A 17,227-nucleotide genomic window follows, 5' to 3' on the forward strand; every position below is an offset into this window, starting at 1 on the left:
AGGAAAAGGGAGGAAAGGGAAGGGGTGGAGACAGGGAAGGGGTGGAGACAGGGAAGGAAGCAGGAAGAGACAAGAGGAAAAATTTGGTCATCTCCAGGGAAGGGAACTAGAGGGGCCTGAATGAAAACAGTGAGATCAGGGATATTCAAACAGCCCTAAACATCTGGGAGTCAGGCCCTCTCAGACTTGCCACGTGCCCACCCCTTTCCCAAGACAAATGAATCAGATACCGTACAGATGTGTAGAAACTTGTTTTATTTGGGTAACATGTCCCAAAACAGGTCAGTTAGTAAAATAGATTCTAGAGAATATGGCCCTATACACAGCCCTCCCGCCCCAAAAAATAACCCTGGGGGCCAGCCTTCCCCTTCCCCCTTGGGATCCTCTGGTATAAAAAAAGTTTTGGCATCTCAGTGTTTGTCATCTAGGCACGGGGCACCATGTCCATTTTCAATATTCCTAGGGTGCAGCAGTAGTGGGGGATGGTAGCTCTGCCAACCTGCCCTCCCACCCCACCTCAGCAAACATTTCTGTCCCACCCCACAATCTGGGACCAAAACAAAGAGCAAGCAGACCCCTTCCACTGAGGTGCTGGGCAGGGCTCAGTGCCATCACTTGTGCTTTGAGAAAGAGGGAGGGGATTTATTTGGCACTTTAAAAATACAGAAGTGACCAGGACTGAAGAAGCCAGAGAAGGTACCAAAACTGGCAGGAAGATGCCATTTGGCACTAGTCCTCTGGGAGAAGGGAAGAGGAAGATAGATATGAAAGTAGGAGCTAAGAAAAGTTGGAGGGGTCCACTCCAAGTGACAGAGGGCTGAAATGGGCCAGAACCAACAGGACTGCTGACTCTGGGCCTATGCCCTCTCTATACCTCTACCCCACAACAGCTGGGTACCCACCTCCGGCCTCCCAACTATCAGCTTGTCCCTATGTGTAATGTCTGATCCCTGATACCAGCACTCAGTGTCTTCCCCAATACTAATGTCCCTGGATCATGTCTCTAGTGACTTGACCATCTTTTGTCCCTTGGGCCTGGGGGCCAGGCTCTTGTCTGCCCACTTCCCTCTCATTGGCCAAATAGTGCCAAAGCCTCCATCCTTACATCCCAGAGAACTCTTTGGTCCTCAGTACCTCCCTTCCCCACTCCTTCCTATTCCCCACACACAGGGAGAGGGGGAGGAAGGTCAAGGGCACGTGATACCCAACCTCCCGTGCATATCTTGGAGGCCACTAGACTTGGATAAAGAGCAGGCCAGTGAGCAGGGCAAAGCCTGCTAAGAGCAGAATGACCTTGAGGATTCTCTGCTCAGAAGTGGCCAGCTCCTGGGGCAGGATTTCCAGGAAGGTGATATAGAGAAAGGTGCCAGCCGCCATGCCCTCCAGCACAGACTGGGCCAGCTGGTGCAGTGGCCCTGCTGACTCTGCCAGAGCTGCACCCAGTCCAATGCCCAGGGGTGTCATGCATGAGAAGAGGATCCCACAGCCAGCCACCACCTGTGCTCGCAGGCGGCTCTGCAGCAGCCGCAGGGATAAGCTGACTGCCAGGATACCCTTGTGGAGCAGCAAAGCCAGGCACAACTCCATGGCCCGAGCCCGGTCTCGCTGCAGCCCCACTGCCAGCCCCTCAAACACTGAATGCAGGGCCAGGGAGAAGACCAGTACACAGGCACGCAGGGCTGAGGGGGCTGCCGGGGCTCCACCTGCCTGTGGGACCTCTGGTCTGTCATGCCAGTGCTGCAGCCCACCATTCGCTGTTCCCAGCAAAGCCCTCATCTCCTCTCGAGGTGGTGGCCCCGACTGTTCCTTGTAAGCCATCGTGATCTGCTCCATCACCAGAACCAGGAAGAAGCCCATGGCCAGGATGAACTCTTGTAGGGGGAACTGCAGCTGTGGGCAAAGGGGACAGCGTGGACTTCAGGAGACAGGCCAAGAATGGGGAGGAAGAGTCAGATGCAGAGTTTAATGGAGTCCCAGTTACACAGACCTGGGGTCCCACACACAGAGCCACTCTCAGTTACACAAAAATATAGTCACTTGGTGCCACAGACACAAAATGACACAGAACTGTACAGATTATGGTGTCACTCCCAGTGTTACATGTAGATCATGGTTTCTCAACTTTAGTACTATTAACATTTTGGGTTGGATAATTCTTTGATGTAGAGGGCTGTCCTGTGCATTGTAGGATGTTTAGCAGCATCCCTAGCCTATACCCATTAGATGCCAGTAGCAAGCCCTCCCTCCCTGAGTTGAGACAACCAAAAATGTCTCCAGACATTACCGAATGTTTTCTGGGGAGGTGGGGGGTGAGGGTGGGAGGACGACAGGGGTGGGCAAAACCACCCCCAGCTGAAAGTCACTGAGGTAGATGGACACAAAGTGTCACATGTAGGCCACACATTGGCCCACTTTCCCAAATGCTCACACACAGAGCCACATACTGTCACAGGGACAATCAGGCTTACACACAGTCACACAGAGACACAAGTCACTCAGTCACAGACAAACAGTTACATTCAGTGTTACTTCCTCAGTTCCTCCAACTGTCTCAGTTTTTCCAATAAGACTGTCCTATGCCTTGGACTTGATCTTCCCCACATCCTACTTCCTTGGGTTACGTAGCCTTTTGGTCAGCAACACCGGGTCCCTGGAAATTGCCTCCTACCTGTCCCAGGCCTGTAGGGACCTCTATCCCAGCCCTTCAGGAAAGGGTGAAGGGTGAAGATGATTCTTGGAGGGCTATTAACTTCCTGGAGGCTGAAACTAGAGAAACCTACAGATAGGTCACACACCTGGTAATAGGATTCCTCACACTGTCACAAAGAGTACGTAGGTGTCACATAGGGACTGAGGGGGTGAGAACTTACAGAAAGAGTTATGCTCTATGACTAAAAATCACAGCTCATGGGGTCACATGCCAAGAGCCTTCCATACAGTCGTGGAGTGACACACGGACAGATCCATACAAACCACCGCTCCTAGAGGTATGTGATTGAATACCACATACACAGGGTCACATGCAGATGACCGGGGCTCACCGTCACATGCAGGGCTGCCAGGGCCTCATCTATGGCAGCCAGGTAGTCAGGCAGCAGGTCCAGGAGACATGTGGCCAGAAAGACACCACCCGCAAAGCAGCTTACCAGGCTCAGGGCTTTTTGGCGGGAGGCTGGGCAGGAGTGGAGCATAGAAGGGAATGAGCAAATGAGCCCCACTACTCAACCCAAGCAACAGTCACTCTTGCCGTCCTCTCTTAGGTCACCTTCCTTAGCCCCAGAGCCTTCCCTCCTCCAAGCATCCATGGCAGCAGGGAAAAGGAGAGGCTTACCTGAGGCTTCAGGGTTAGCGCCGGGCCGGCGCAGCACACAGATGGGCACTAGACTGCAGATGAGGGTGAGCACCAGCAACAGCACCAGGGCCCCCAACTTCACCTCCAGTCCCATGGGCACTGGGGGCTCCGAGGCTGCTGCCTCGGGGCGCCACACCAGGAGCTCTGGATCTCCCCAGGGCCCCATGGTGGCTGTGGTAGCTCCAATGACTCTCAGACCTAGGAAGACAGGGTGAGTGGGGGAGTGGTCACTAGGGAAATACGGGGCCAAGGAAAGGGGAAGGCTGGTCAGCAGAATGCAGCTCCCTCACCCCAGCCACTCTGTGACCTTCCCTATCCCAGTGTGACTCATCCACTCCTGTACTAGGAATATCCCTCTTTCCCCTCAGACTTTATCCCATTCAAGTGACTTTTTCAAGTGACTTATTCAGGGACCTAGCAAGGGGGAAATTAAGGCATGAGGACTGTGTGGATATCTCATTACCCTTTCACACGGAGCTCCCAGAAAACTAGAGAGCTGGGGTCCTCTAAGCAAAGGAGAGGTCAAGCCTCCTTTCCAGGAAGGAATGGATGAAGCGAAGAGGGTTCAGGGAGAGATGTCATGGGTAGCTTCGTGGACCACCTGAACAGGGAGAGCTGGGGTGCTCTCCCGCTCCCATTTCCCCAGCGCCATCCCCCCGAGGGCAGAGAGCGACCGTTTCAGGCCACAGGCTGGGATGGCGGGGCAAACGACCAAAGAGAGGCCCTAGGCGCCTGGGGTCCCGGGACGGGCTGACCCAACAACTGAGGGCGGTGTCTGTTAGTCCGGGCTCCGGGAGGCGGGGTCTGAGGCCGCCAGCGTGCCGGGAAGCTGAAAAAGAACGTGAGAGCCCGGACTCCGGCTCGTAGGCCCCGAGAAGCCTGGGCGGCCCACCCGGATCCCGCTCTCTGGGATCCCGCACTCACCTCTCGAGGGTCTCACTACAAGGAATCCACTCTGTTCCGGCCTCCAGTCGGGAATTCCCGCCCCCTCCCCATCGTTTACCCCTCCCCCCGCAACCGCGGCATACCGACCCCCCCAGTGGCCAATGACAGCGCCCAGAGGGCGGGGCCAGACTGGGAGTGACGTGAGCTAGGAGCAATCAGAGCCAGCAGCCAGAGCCCGGCTGAGGCGAAGACAAGCGGGGCGGGGCAAGGGAAGGGAATTCGGAGAGCACCTAGGGGCTGAGGGGCTGAGGGGCTGAGGGGCTGAGGGCCTGGGGGCCTGGGGCGCTGTGGTGGAGGTCTGACCGGCGAACGTGGCCGGTCAACGAAGGCGTCCGATCCTTTGAGGATTCTAAAAGAGGAAGCTAGAAACCCCGCGGTCAAGGCTGGTGCTCCATACCCAACCCCCGCATCCCCAAGTCTTCCGCCTCCCACATCTCTGAGGATATCTGCCTGGTCTTGGGCCGAAGTCTTCTTTTCTCTCTTAGAAGATTCTAAGATCCCCTTCTGTGCACCTGGGCACCAAAGGGAAAGCATTCCCTTCTTAGGACTGACTTTCTTGCTTAACTCCCTCGCCAGCACCCACAAGGAAAAAAAAAGACAAGGAAGAATTGGAAAAGGGGAATAGCAAAGTGAGGGTATTTCTTGAAAATCAACCCTTCTTGAACTACCAATGGCCGGAGCTAACTTCCCTGCAGCCTTCTGCCTGCAAGTGGGTAAAAAATTGGTGGGACCCTTCTCAGAGGTTGCTGAAACCCCACTCAGTGAGGAGCTTCTCTCGGCACACTCCAGCTTATCACCCTTACCGTGCCTCGAGGCATCTGGCCAGGGTTCTCTCCAGTCTCATCTGGAACTCTCCAACTTCTCTCCCTCCAGCCCTGTTGGCCTCCTTTCTGTTTTCTGTTCCTTGAATGAACCAAGGTATTTTCGACTCTGGACCTTCACTGCTTCCTTAGCCTGGATTCTCTTGGCCCACATCACTGTGCTATCCGAATCCTCTTCTAGTCTCATGGGAGGGTAGGGTGCAACGGAGGAAAATAAAGGGGGGTCAGTCTATTTTTTTTTTGCAAATGCGAAAAGGCCTCACCTAAAGAAGGGACAAGGTGATGCCTCTGAGAAGGCTCTGGAAATGCAGGCCAGCAACTTCCTTAAGAAAAGGGAACATCAGGACTTCTTGGTGGAGGGGGTCTAGGAGAAAAGAATCATATAGGATTCTAAGATCAGGATGTAAGTGAAATGTGGTATTGGTGTCCTGTCACTTAATGAAAGTATCGTTGCTGTTCCAAGCTCTTCATTAAAAGATAAAAATTACTGGGACTTCCCTAGTGGTCCAGTGGGTAAGACTCCACGTTCCCAATACAGAGGGCCCAGGTTTGATCCCTGGTCGGAGAACTAAGATCCCACATGCTGCGGGGCAACTAAGCCCACGTGCCACAACTACTGAGTCCGCATGCTCTGGAGCCCACGCGCTGCAACTAGAGAAGCCCATGTGCCACAACAAAAGATCCCACCTGCCACAACTAAGACCCAACACAGCCAAATTAGAAAAAAAAAAAAAAAAAAAAAAAAGTCCGGGGCTTCCCTGGTGGTGTAGTGGTTGAGAATCTGCCTGCCAATGCAGGGGGCATGGGTTCGAGCCCTGGTCTGGGAAGATCCCACATGCCGCAGAGAAACTAGGCCCGTGAGCCACAACTACTGAGCCTGTGCGTCTGGAGCTTGTACTCCGCAACAAGAGAGGCTGCGACAGTGAGAGGCCCGCACACCGCGATGAAGAGTGGCCCCCGCTCGCTGCAAATAGAGAAAGCCCTCGCACAGAAACGAAGACCCAACACAGCCAAAAATTAATTAATTAATTAATTAATTAATTATTTTTTAAAGTCCATATATCGCAACTAAGAAGCCCACATGCCACAACTATAAGCCCACATGACCCAGCAAAGATCCCATGTGCCGCAATTAAGACCCAGCTCAGCCAAACTAAATAAATATTTTAAAATAAAGAAGATAAAAATTACTATTAGGGAAAACTCCAGATTATTCAAGGGAATATTATGCATGCACTGGTTTGTCTGTCACAAATTATGCTTTCAAGATTACTGTTAATTAGTAAATTAACAAGGAATCATGGACTGGGAGTCAGGACGCTTGGGTTTTAGTCCCAGCTCTACCTTAATTTGATGTGTGATCTTAGGCAAGTCATTTTCCCTCTCAGGAGCTTGATAAATCAGGTGGAAGAGGGAAGTTAGACTAGCAGATGGTGCCAGAGTTTCCATCCAGTTCTAACAGAGGCTGAGTGTAGTCAGCCCTCCCTACTCACAGATGCGGAACTGCTACCGCGAATACAGAGGGCTGCCTGTACTACATCATTTTACTTAAGGGACTTGAACATTTGAGGACTTTGGTGTCCGAGGGGGATCTTGGAAGCTATCCCCCACGGATAAGCAGGGATGACTGTATATCTTCCACTTAATCATCTCTACACATGCAGCCTGCAGGAACCCTTTGAAAATTTTCTTCCTCTAGGAAAGATCTCATCAAGGACAGCTCTGCTTTCCTTAGAGCTCTGCATGAATCTAGGAAGCCTGTTTTGTCTCCTCACTACCTGAGCAAGATGCGGGGATATGAGCAGGAAAGCCAGAGTGGGAAAATTTGAGAAAGCCCCAGCAAGGTAGCTTCGTATAGTGCAAAGAATATGGGCTCAGGCATCCAAATCTTGGTTCAGCTACTTACAAAGTGAATGAAAAATGTTGCCTGCCATATGAGTAAACAAAGGATGTTGCAGCCATCAAGCCACTACAGGCGCCTGGTAAGCCCAGAGAGAACTCAGGATGGATAGGAATGGGCTGCCCTGCTGCCAAGCCCTCAGCCACTGCAGCCACCCCCAAAGGTGTGCCCTGAGGGACTTGGGATGGGCTAGAACAGGAAACTGGCCCTAGAGAGCTAAGGTGTAAATCAAAGGAATAATTTCAGTGAGCCCAGGCTCTTATATTTTCCCATACATAGAGTGCTAAATTCATTAACTTGAGATATCTGGTTTTCTTTAATTAATAATAATCCTTTGATGTTCCTAATACCTGGTCTTTGTTGCAAAAACTCCTGTATATCCTGGTTCCTCCCTTACCTCTTTGGAGCAGTCCCTCAGAGCTGTCTGAGAGGCTGCCTCCCAGGCTTGAAGTCCTCAGAAAGACTGCCAAATAAAACAAAATTCTCAACTTTTAGGTTGTGCAATGTTTTTCAGTCAACAAGAGTAATCTTGAGAAAGTTACTTAACTTCTTTCTGCCAGCTATGAGTTGTTATGAGAATTATATGCGTAACATGAAAATACCTTACCATATATCAGTTACTCAATAAATATTAGATCCTGTTCTTGTCTATACCCTCAGCCCATTTAAATTTTCACGGGAAGAATACCAGTTTGAACTCTGGATCCACAACCCAAATTTTTGTGCTTTATTCACTCAGGTATCCTTTATCTGAAGTACTGCTGGGGAGGCAGGCAGATGAAAATCATACCTATATCAGTATTATCCTATATCCATTATTTTATTTAAAGTGAATTCCTGGGTCATCAGTCTCTGGACCAAGGCAAAATGCCCCGAGTTTCGGTATTACTACATTCTAGTCACGTATCTGTCTTTTCATTGGTAAGGTTAGTAAAACATTACCTGCCTTGTCTACCTCAGCGCTGTTGTGTATTAAATGAGGAACAATGCTTATAAAAAACATTTTGTAAACTATACAAATGCAGGACACATATTGCATATTGTCGTTGGTAATCATACCCAAAAAATAAGTCATTCCCAAACCAAATCCGAATGATTTTTTAACCGCTTGCAGTTTTCTAGGCCCTTGTCCCTCCGTTAGTTAACAGACAGTCCTGTGAGTGTGCGTATATAAATGCTGTTCTTTATCAATAGCATAATGCATGGATTACGGATTTGGACAACCTGCGATTGCGCGACTTTCCGCCCGCTGAGTCAAAGTGCTGTCACATAACTTGGGTCAACAGGTTATTTACTCCCTAACACTTCGGAGTCACGTGGCAAGTGAAACCAAACCAAGCCTCAGCCACATTCCGGAAGTTCCCCCGGCGCCCCCCCCAACACATACCCCACCCCTTCCCTACAGTAAGTCTTCTGGCTCTTACCCTCCCTCAGAACCAAATCCCAGCCAGACAAATAAGTGCTCCGGCCGCATTGGCCCCACTCCTTCTCTGACAGACCATTCCGACTAGTTACGGCAGAGCCTGCCTCGAGGCGGTAACCCCATTGGCTCAAGGCACTACCCCTCAAAACCTCTGGATGTCTCTAGCGTCCAATCAGACTCAAGTGTGGGAAGAGCGCCACGCGGTGGGGGAGGGGATGCCTCTGTCAGTCTTCGGCAATCCTATGGACTCTTCCTTCCTTTGTTTTCAACCCCGCCGTGGTCTCCCGCCCGTAAAACTGACGTCCAGAGGACAGGCACTCAAGCGTCCTGTGCTCCAGTTACAGCCATCTCTATCCTTCCCTGAGGAGCCAGCAAACCCTCAGGAAGATTTGCTATCGCTAGGAGAAACTGAGGCAGAAAGGGCAGGCTGCTGTTTTAAGACCGGTTTGTGCACGCTCCTCCTCTTAACCCCCTGCTCCAGCTACTGCGCCCCTATCGTGGCTCCTGGCTAGGTGCAACCCACTTACGCAGTGTAAGGCTGGGGGCGGGGTTTGGCTAGGCAGGTCCAGGATGCGAGATCCTGGAGGAAAGAAAAGGTGTAGTGTTTGGGGCCATCAACGGGCTAGGCTGGCTTGGCAGGGCTGGGCTCTTCGGAACAGGTAATACCCAGGGGAGTGCCTGTTGGTCTGAACCAGAGAGATAAGGCCGAAGGCGAGAGCTCCGGGTGACAGGTGAGGGGGCTGCACAGGTGAGGAAGGGGGCTAATGGAAGAGGGAGAGGAGCCCAGAAACTGTGGGGGGTGGGGGAGGGGGAGAGCCATCATTCTCTTTCTTCAACTGCCCCCCTCCCCCCGATGCCTCCCCGCAGAAGCATGGATTTCAGAACCCCTGACCTGCTGGAAATGTGGCTGGAGCCTCCAGAAGACGTCTTCTCAACAGGATCCTTCCTGGAGCTGGGACTCCATGGTCCACCTTCAGAGGTCCCAGTAACTAGGCTACAGGAACAGGGGCTGCAAGGCTGGGAGTCCAGTGGGGGCCATGGCTGTGTGAGTGTGATGAATGGGAGTGGTTGTGGGTTGAGACAACTCTGTGATAAGAAGTCCAAGAGGCTTCAGCTTCCACTTAGAGAGAGGTCTGAAGACAGAGCCCCTAAAATAGACATGAGCTGTAACTATCCTCATGTCCAAGGACAGAAGGGACTGAAACTGAAGCATGAAGGATCTAGTTTTGACGTTAGATAGGACTTCCAGAATTCTTCCTTATACACATATACACCCTCTTCTACTGTAGGGTCTTCAAGAGAGTGAGCCTGAAGATTTCCTGAAACTTTTCATTGATCCCAATGAAGTGTACTGCTCAGAAGCATCTCCTGGCAGTGACAGTGGAATCTCTGAGGATCCTCGCCATCCAGACAGTCCCCCTGCCCCCAAGCCACCCAGTTCCCCTGCCCTCTATGAGGTTGTCTATGAGGCAGGGACCCTGGAGAGGTTGCAGGGGGAAGCTGGGCCAGCTGTAGGGCTCATCTCCATCCAAATAGGTCAGTGTTCTTTGTGGGAAGCGGACAATGGCCCTTCAGGTCCAGCCCTAACCCTGGGGTTAAGGAAGTTTCCCCAACCTGTGCCACTACCCAGGGCCTGCGGCCATCCATCTCCTTTCTCCCAGCCACCTGTGTTTCCCTCAGATCAGTGGAGCCCACCATTTATGGTGCCTGATGCCTGTGTGGTCAGTGAGCCGCCTCCCGATGCTCATGCCCACATCCTGCCCAGAGCAGGCACTGTAAACTCAGTGCCTCCTGCAGCCCTGGTGAGTCCTGGGGGCCAGCTGGGTTCAGTACTCCCTGATACACAGAACTGGGGAGCAGGGGATGAGGGAGGGGAAAACGGATACTGAACACTGTCTTTGCCCTAATTTTTGTGGCATCAGGCCTGAATGCCAGGGAGATGTGGGCAACTTTAAGAGCAGGAAAAGAGGGCTTCCCTGGTGGCACAGCGGTTGAGAGTCCACCTGCCAATGCAGGCGACATGGGTTCGTGCCCCGGTCCGGGAAGATCCCACATGCCACGGAGCGGCTGGGGCCGTGAGCCATGGCCACTGAGCCTGCGCGTCCAGAGCCTGTGCTCCGCAATGGGAGAGGCCACAACAGTGAGAGGCCCACACACGGCAAAAATAAATAAATAAAATAAAATAAAATAAAACCCTCGAGGGGAGTTCCCTGGCAGTCCAGTGGTTAGGACTCTGTGCTTCCACTGCAGGGGGCACGGGTTCCATCCCTGGTCAGGAACTAAGATCCCGCAAGCCGCACAGCGTGGCCAAAAATACATACATACATACATACATACATAAATACCTCTAGACCTCATTTTTAGAGATTTTGATCAGGTGGATTGGGAGGGACACCCCCTAACGATTCACCAAATAGTCACAGAGGCAAGAAGGGAACATCAGAATAAGGCAGAGATAGAAGTGGATTAGCTAAAAGCCAAAGACCATCAACAGGCAAAAGCAAATTCCTCTTGAGTCACAAAGTGAAGCATAAATCTTTCAAAAAGAAATATTAGTTAGAAAAGCAAGTTACTCAGTTGATGGGCTCACATTAACCAGACACCTATCTATGTTCCCCACATACTTTGTTATGAGAAGCTGTTCAGTCTGGTTGTCTTTGGGGAATTCTTTGAGAGGGGACAGAACTTCAGTCTGAAAGGTAGGGCTCAGCCCCTAGGGGAGGATGGGCCATCGCCCCAGGGATCTCCTTGTGGTTGGCAGGTAATGGGAACACTCTGCTAAGCTGAAGTTAATGGCTGACAATGAATCATTTGCCTGCTGTAAGATCAAGCAAACCTTTAGTGAGTTACTCCACATCCTCTTCCAATACCCACAAGGTCTGTGGAAATGTGGACCAGAATAGGCCCTTCCTAACTTGCTGTGATTGCCAAGGTCTTAAGTCTGTGGGCAAAAATATGACAAAACCACCTTTCTCCCTTGTCAGCCTCAGGAAGTCCCTGTGGTTTAATCAACAGTCTGTCTGCATTAAGGTCCCTGCCCCTCATCTCATTTTACGGTTTGTTATTCCTCAGTGCAAATAGGAAACACTCTCCAGGAGGCATGCAAGGGGAACAGCATGAGTACTGAAAATGGGATGACCCTCTCTCCATTCTCATCTTCTCTCGTCCCCCACCAGCTGCCCTGTCAAACCTTGTTCCTGACAGAAGAGGAGAAGCGTCTGCTGGGACAGGAAGGGGTGTCCCTACCCTCTCACCTGCCCCTCACCAAGGTAACATGCTTCCCCAAAGGGTATCATAACCCAGCGGCCCTACCATGGCCTCTGAGGAGCCAGGATAGCAGGGGAAGAGTTAAGGAGTTGGGGGAGGTTAAGGGCCCAGGACTGACACACCCTGGGCCCCCAGGCAGAGGAGAGGGTCCTCAAGAAGGTCAGGAGGAAAATCCGTAACAAGCAGTCAGCTCAGGACAGTCGGCGGCGGAAGAAAGAGTACATCGATGGACTAGAGAGTAGGTATGTTTGGACTCACATTTCTGGATTCACGACTGGGCCCCCTTCCTCACCAAGGCAGGCAAGGTCAGGGACTTATGATTACAGAGCCTTATCCTACCTTTCCACCCTTCCTAGGGTGGCTGCCTGTTCTGCACAGAACCAGGAACTACAGAAAAAAGTCCAGGAGCTGGAGAGGCACAACATGTGAGTGAAAACATAGTGTGTGTGTTGGGGTAAGGGTGCAGCACACAGGGATACCATTCTTGGGCCCTGGTTCCCAGGAGATCTAACTCTTCATTCCTCGTTTCCCAGCTCCCTGGTGACTCAGCTCCGCCAGCTGCAGATGCTTATTGTTCAAACCTCCAACAAAGCTGCCCAGACTAGCACTTGTGTTCTGGTACCATTAATCTACTTCCCATCTCCCCTGCCACCTCCTCCATCTTCTGCCAGGTTGCCATCCTGATGCCCCCACTCCGTAGCCAGACCTATCTTCCCATCCCTGATGACCCCAACTGCCCCCTAGTCACTCTGCCCTCTGCTCCCTTCCCTTATTGTCCCCACAGCCCAAATGTCCTCTTGCTTCTTCCCAGATCCTTCTTTTCTCCTTGGCTCTCATCATCCTGCCCAGTTTCAGCCCCTTTCAGGGCTTACCAGAAGCTGGGCCTGAGGATTACCAGCCTCATGGAGGTGAGAGGCAAGGGCAGGAAAGGACTGTTTTCCAGAGTAGTCAAGAAGTGGGAGGGAGGTCCTGTTCTGTCTAGGATCCCCAACCAAGGGAGCACTATTCTACTGCCCTTTTTCCTTCACCCCACAGTGATTTCCAGAAACATCCTGACTCACAAGGACATGACAGAAAATCTGGAGAATCCAGCGGTAGAGTCCAGATTGGAGGGGCCACCTGGGGCCAAGGGTGTAAATGGCTCAACAAGGACACTGCTTGAGAAGACAGGAGGGAGGGCAGGCCCCAGCAGGCACATCAGAACTGTATTGCATGCAGATGAGATGTGAGCTGTAACACTTCCTGGCCCACTTCCCAATCACAATAAGGAATCCAGGGCTCCACTGTGGTTCTGCTTCCTCCTGGGGTTCCCACTCAGGGCTCTTTGGCCTCAGGGGTCTGAATCACATCAGGATGCCCTAGATGTCTGTACCCCATGGCTCAGTCTGCCTATGTCGGGGGGCACCTCAAATACTTTTGTCATGTATCTGTGATTTTATTTCTTCTTTGGGGATAGGGTTGAGGGGAAACTGACATTTTGGCTGAGAAATAAATTTTTTTTTTGCTAAAATTGTATCCTGACAGTTTTAAGTAATAGTAGAAGAGGGAGGAAGATAGGTACCTGGTAAACTGGGGCTTAAAGTTGCCACCCCCTTTCCCTCTCTACCCCCATGACTTCCTGCCCCAAACCAAATTACACTAGGGAAGGAAACGATTTTACTCTTTTTATTCTGCTCATTAATGATTTAGACGAGGAAGATGGGAGAAAGGGGGTGCCACCACAAGGTTCCAGAGAACCAGGGGCATGAGTCAGTTCATTCCACTTTCTGTGAGGTAGGGTCTCTAAGACCCAGATGAAAGGGGAGGAGGTAGCTATATGGACTCAATTTGCTTCCGGACCTTTTCCAGCGCCTTTCTGTCCAGTTGTCGCTGACGAACAATGACAAGGCAAGCAAAGACCAAGGCCACACCTATGACAGTCCCTTCGAATTTCCAGAATAAGTGTTGTTCCATCAGAGCTGAGCGGCAGCTGAGGGCAAGAAGAAACAGTTATCCCCAGGGAAGGCCAGACTGCCTCTCCCTCTAATCTCCCTCCTGTTTCATCCTCACCAAGATATATCTGAGGAGAAAAGAGGAAACCAGCGTCAGCCTTCTAAAGTGTTGACAGTACAGGGACTTCCCTGATAGTCCAGCGGTTAAGACTCTGTGCTTCCACTACAGGGGGCACAGGTTCGATCCCTGGTCAGGGAACTAAGATCCAGCATGCCGCATGGTGCGGCCAAAAATAAAAATAAAGTGTTTACAGTACATTAATCCCATTCAAATATTTAATTTATTTTCTGGTGAGATAAGCAGAGCTGGTATTAACCAGTTTTACTGATGAGAAAATATGGCCAATAATATAGTGCTGAGGAGTAGAGCTGGGACTGGGGTTCACGTAATTTGCCTCCAAATCCCCTCCCCTTTCCAATATGCCATGCTACCTCCATACAAAGAGGAAGAGGCAGGACTATCTACCTAAAGTCACAGAAGCAAAGGAGGTGATCTAGGAGGATTCAAGAAGAGAAACAGCACTTGCCTTTTGAACTCGCTCCTCTTAGTTGAGCTGCATGTGATTTTCTCCACATACCCTGTGGAACCACACTCGGGGGTGGTTTTCTGCCAGGAGGAAAGGACCAAAGCACTTGTTAGGAAGGGGCAGCAGGAGAAACAGGAAGGCTGCCAATCAGAATGGGCAGGTGTCCAAGTGCTACGGCTCAGAGCTGGTAGGCAACAGAGAACTAATGAAGAGTTCTCACGGGGGTGATGAGGTGGTGGTTACAGGATGAGAAGTACGTGTTACTAAGAACACTTCAGGGTCAATAGTCTACGAGAGGCAAGGGCAGGTTCCAGAACCTACTAGATTAAAAATGAACAGAACACGGTTATTAGCTGAATGTTGCCAGTAACTTGGAAAGAAAAGGGCACATTTTCAGGGGGAAGACCAGTTCAGATTTGGACTCACACTGAGATTGCAAGGAAAAAAGACGAAAAGACAATGCAAAGGCATACTTAGATAGTCAGACAGTCCCTGTCTGATTCGATGTAAGAAGAAGGGGAGAGAAAACAGATACTCACAGCCTGGAAATTAGAACATGGAGCACACTCTTCCACCACCACAAACTCTTCCATCAGCCAGCACGGCAAATTTGAGGCGCTCACTAGAGAGGGAGAGAAAAGCAAGCCCCAGACCTCGTTCAGAAAATATTTCGCCCCTAAGTTCTGCCCATCAACTTCCCAGCACAGCTGAATGCCCTCGCTCCACGTGGTGCCGCCCTTTTCCACCTGATCTCTAGGTATATGGGAGGAGGTCAAAACAAAACAAAACAAAAAAACTATAGGGGCGTCGGGTTCCCAGACCATCACCCACCTGACAGCTTCTCCTCCCGCACGGGAGCTTCTGCTTGGCTGAAGCGGGTGAGGGGGGAAAATGGGCAAAAGTCAGAAGCCGGAAAACAGGGAACCTCCCCCCACAACCTCCACGGTCCAGGGACACAGGGGGCGGGGACGATCCGATCCTCCCGTCCCCTCCTTTTCCCTGCCCTCAGCCCCTCCTTACCAGAGCCTTAAAGTGAAAGCGCAGAGCAACCAGCAGAGGTGGCGGCCCTGGGGGAGGCCACGCCTCCCCGCGCCCGCTGGCATGGAGTGCTCAGTGTCCCACCTGTCGGGACAGAGGGACCTGCCTGACTGGCCTCGTGCCTCGGTCGGAACGCAGAGACCGCGCTTACACTGCAGTCCTCGGGGAGGTTCCAAGTCAGGGCTGCGAAATGCTGGGGTTGCCTATCAGATCAAAGGCTCTGTCAGTACGCCCCCATGGTCGCGGCGAGAAAAGGCAATACGCATTTGTTGGGTCCGTGAGCTTCCTTCTTCGGACTGGTATGGTCCTCACGGAAGGCCGAGGGGGCGTAGAGCCTAGCACCTCCTCCGCTCCGCTTCCGCTCCCGGCGCGGCCATCTTGCGCGCGGAGGATCCTGGGCGCGGGCAGGTTTTCGAGAGCTAAGCCAGTCATCGGAAGAAGAGGCCCGTGGCTTGCCTGATGGGCCTCGTAGTCTTCCGCTCGCTGCTCCCTGGGAATTGTATCTCCTTGCATCTGTGCAGCGAGATGCGACCCATTGGCTCGGTGCACCGTTGCATTATGGTCCTGGTAGTCTTTTGCCGGAACCGAGAAGATGGCGGCTGTCAGGCTTGTGGTCCTTCTCGATGCTCCATGGGCTTTCGCCTTTTTGCCCCTCTGGGATACGTGAACAGCGAGACATAAAAAGGAACGATACGTCGCCCTCTCAGGACTTTCCTCCCTCTTTAAAATCCGAGGACTCACCATTAAGCATCAGGCTTTCCGATACCCCTCCCCCTTCCCGCTTCGAACGATGGTCTAGGGGAGAAGCTGGGTTGGCGGTCCAGGGATGGAAGCGAAACTGCGCTTCCTCCTCCCTCCAGGGGCAGGAATACCAGAGACTCTGTGAATGAAGCCTTCCCCTGTCTCCGGGCTCCCACTCAGCTCTACTCAGATGTCACCTTCTCGCATGTTAATTGCTAAGTTACTCCCCAGAACCGGTCCTTTGAATAACCTCCTTAAATGTTCTCAGCTCTCCCTTGCTCCTACCTAATGCAATCAGAAGAGCGTGAGATTTGCAATCCCAAGAAGCGTTGAGTCTAGGTTCATAGGTTCAGGTGCTTATTAGCTACATGACTTTAGGACGGTATCTGGCAGTCAATGTTCTGTAGAAAATGGAAATGCTAATGTGCATTTTCTAGGTTTTTTTTTTTTACAAGATGCAAATGAAATGTGTATGAAAATCCTTTATTCTCTTCTAATTATATTGCCTCACAATTCTATTGCACTTTTTGAATTCAACGTTTAACTCATTTTGATCCTTTTCAGTAATCCTGAGGAATCAGAGTTGATATTATCCCTATTTTATGAATAAGCTCAGAGTGTGTCACTTGTCCAAGGGCACACAGCTAGTAGGAGAGCTGCGACCTAAGCCTAGACTTTCAACCCCCAGGCCACAGATTTGTGCCTGCTTTCCCTCCCCATGGAGCCAGACCTTGACATATATCCAGAACTGCAGCGACTTGACCCACATTCTGGGTTCATGCCTTACTGTCTGGTAATGTATTAGTCACTATCCTAATTCTGCCAGAAATTTCCTCCTAGTTTTACATACATGTATGTCTGCAGCCTCTCAGACAACTGGACTATGAGTTTAGTTTTCGTAGTTGCTCAGTAGATAGATAGGAGGTATTTAAAATAAACTTCATATAAATCTAGGCACTATCTGTATCCCACCTCTTAAGATCAAAGCACTTATCCCCATGCTTTCTTCTTGTTAACTCTGCTCCACACTCTTCTCCCTCAGGAAGTCTTTCTAGCCTAAAGATCACAGCTAGTCCCCTCCCCCCACAGCCCTAAGAGCTAGCGCACTTTTGGAGATCAACAATTTATCTGGTGCTACATCCCATAAATTCTCTCTTCCCAGCAGACTGAAATCTGGCTGCTCAAGAGCAAGAACTAACAGACTGGAAAGATCACTGGGCGG

The 17,227-nt window shown here is 51.3% G+C and overlaps 3 protein-coding genes across 5 annotated transcripts; 1 reads left to right on the forward strand and 2 right to left on the reverse strand.

The window, feature by feature from the left end:
- Positions 1 to 238: 238 nt before the first annotated feature.
- On the reverse strand, positions 239 to 4,350 carry SLC39A1 (solute carrier family 39 member 1). Its single transcript, XM_082614962.1, has 4 exons — positions 4,277 to 4,350; positions 3,332 to 3,550; positions 3,042 to 3,172; positions 239 to 1,890 (listed from the first exon to the last, which is right to left on the reverse strand). Exons 2-4 carry the CDS (start codon positions 3,516 to 3,518, stop codon positions 1,234 to 1,236), a joined length of 975 nt encoding a protein of 324 aa, XP_082471088.1. The 5' UTR covers positions 3,519 to 3,550; positions 4,277 to 4,350; the 3' UTR covers positions 239 to 1,233.
- A 4,304-nt stretch (positions 4,351 to 8,654) lies between these two features.
- CREB3L4 (cAMP responsive element binding protein 3 like 4) lies at positions 8,655 to 13,218 on the forward strand. Of its 3 annotated transcripts, XM_082613182.1 has the most exons (10): positions 8,655 to 8,885; positions 9,309 to 9,486; positions 9,731 to 9,977; positions 10,122 to 10,243; positions 11,618 to 11,710; positions 11,844 to 11,950; positions 12,065 to 12,133; positions 12,242 to 12,326; positions 12,520 to 12,616; positions 12,744 to 13,218. In XM_082613182.1, the coding sequence occupies exons 2-10, from the start codon at positions 9,313 to 9,315 to the stop codon at positions 12,935 to 12,937; spliced, it is 1,188 nt and encodes a 395-aa protein (XP_082469308.1). In that variant the 5' UTR covers positions 8,655 to 8,885; positions 9,309 to 9,312; the 3' UTR covers positions 12,938 to 13,218. The 3 variants fall into 3 exon arrangements, with proteins under 3 accessions (XP_082469308.1, XP_082469307.1, XP_082469309.1); XM_082613181.1 differs by having other exon boundaries at positions 9,309 to 9,420; positions 9,731 to 10,243; XM_082613183.1 differs by lacking the exon at positions 12,520 to 12,616 and having other exon boundaries at positions 9,731 to 10,243; positions 12,744 to 12,824.
- Positions 13,219 to 13,357: 139 nt separating this feature from the next.
- Positions 13,358 to 16,977, reverse strand: JTB (jumping translocation breakpoint). Its single transcript, XM_082613186.1, has 5 exons — positions 15,247 to 16,977; positions 15,058 to 15,095; positions 14,766 to 14,848; positions 14,227 to 14,306; positions 13,358 to 13,677 (listed from the first exon to the last, which is right to left on the reverse strand). Exons 1-5 carry the CDS (start codon positions 15,327 to 15,329, stop codon positions 13,521 to 13,523), a joined length of 441 nt encoding a protein of 146 aa, XP_082469312.1. The 5' UTR covers positions 15,330 to 16,977; the 3' UTR covers positions 13,358 to 13,520.
- Positions 16,978 to 17,227: the final 250 nt, after the last annotated feature.

The sequence above is a fragment of the Mesoplodon mirus genome (assembly GCF_964341445.2).
Source record: "Mesoplodon mirus genome assembly, chromosome: 3".
In the NCBI taxonomy this organism is placed as follows: Eukaryota; Metazoa; Chordata; class Mammalia; order Artiodactyla; family Ziphiidae; genus Mesoplodon; species Mesoplodon mirus.

What these genes read in the sequence shown, in the direction of transcription:
- CREB3L4 (XM_082613181.1), top strand. Translation starts at nt 9,313, where the DNA reads ATGGATTTCAGAACCCCTGACCTGCTGGAAATGTGGCTGGAGCCTCCA. An exon ending in TCCATGGTCCACCTTCAGAG is followed by an intron (nt 9,421 to 9,730) that starts GTCCCAGTAACT and finishes CTTCTACTGTAG; the next exon opens with GGTCTTCAAGAGAGTGAGCC. An exon ending in GGATTACCAGCCTCATGGAG is followed by an intron (nt 12,617 to 12,743) that starts GTGAGAGGCAAG and finishes TTCACCCCACAG; the next exon opens with TGATTTCCAGAAACATCCTG.
- JTB (XM_082613186.1), bottom strand. Translation starts at nt 15,329, where the DNA reads ATGCCAGCGGGCGCGGGGAGGCGTGGCCTCCCCCAGGGCCGCCACCTC. An exon ending in GCTTTCACTTTAAGGCTCTG is followed by an intron (nt 15,096 to 15,246) that starts GTAAGGAGGGGC and finishes CACCCGCTTCAG; the next exon opens with CCAAGCAGAAGCTCCCGTGC. An exon ending in AAGAGGAGCGAGTTCAAAAG is followed by an intron (nt 13,678 to 14,226) that starts GCAAGTGCTGTT and finishes TCTTGCCCTCAG; the next exon opens with CTGCCGCTCAGCTCTGATGG.
- SLC39A1 (XM_082614962.1), bottom strand. Translation starts at nt 3,518, where the DNA reads ATGGGGCCCTGGGGAGATCCAGAGCTCCTGGTGTGGCGCCCCGAGGCA. An exon ending in CGCTAACCCTGAAGCCTCAG is followed by an intron (nt 3,173 to 3,331) that starts GTAAGCCTCTCC and finishes ACTCCTGCCCAG; the next exon opens with CCTCCCGCCAAAAAGCCCTG. An exon ending in TGGCAGCCCTGCATGTGACG is followed by an intron (nt 1,891 to 3,041) that starts GTGAGCCCCGGT and finishes CTTTGCCCACAG; the next exon opens with CTGCAGTTCCCCCTACAAGA.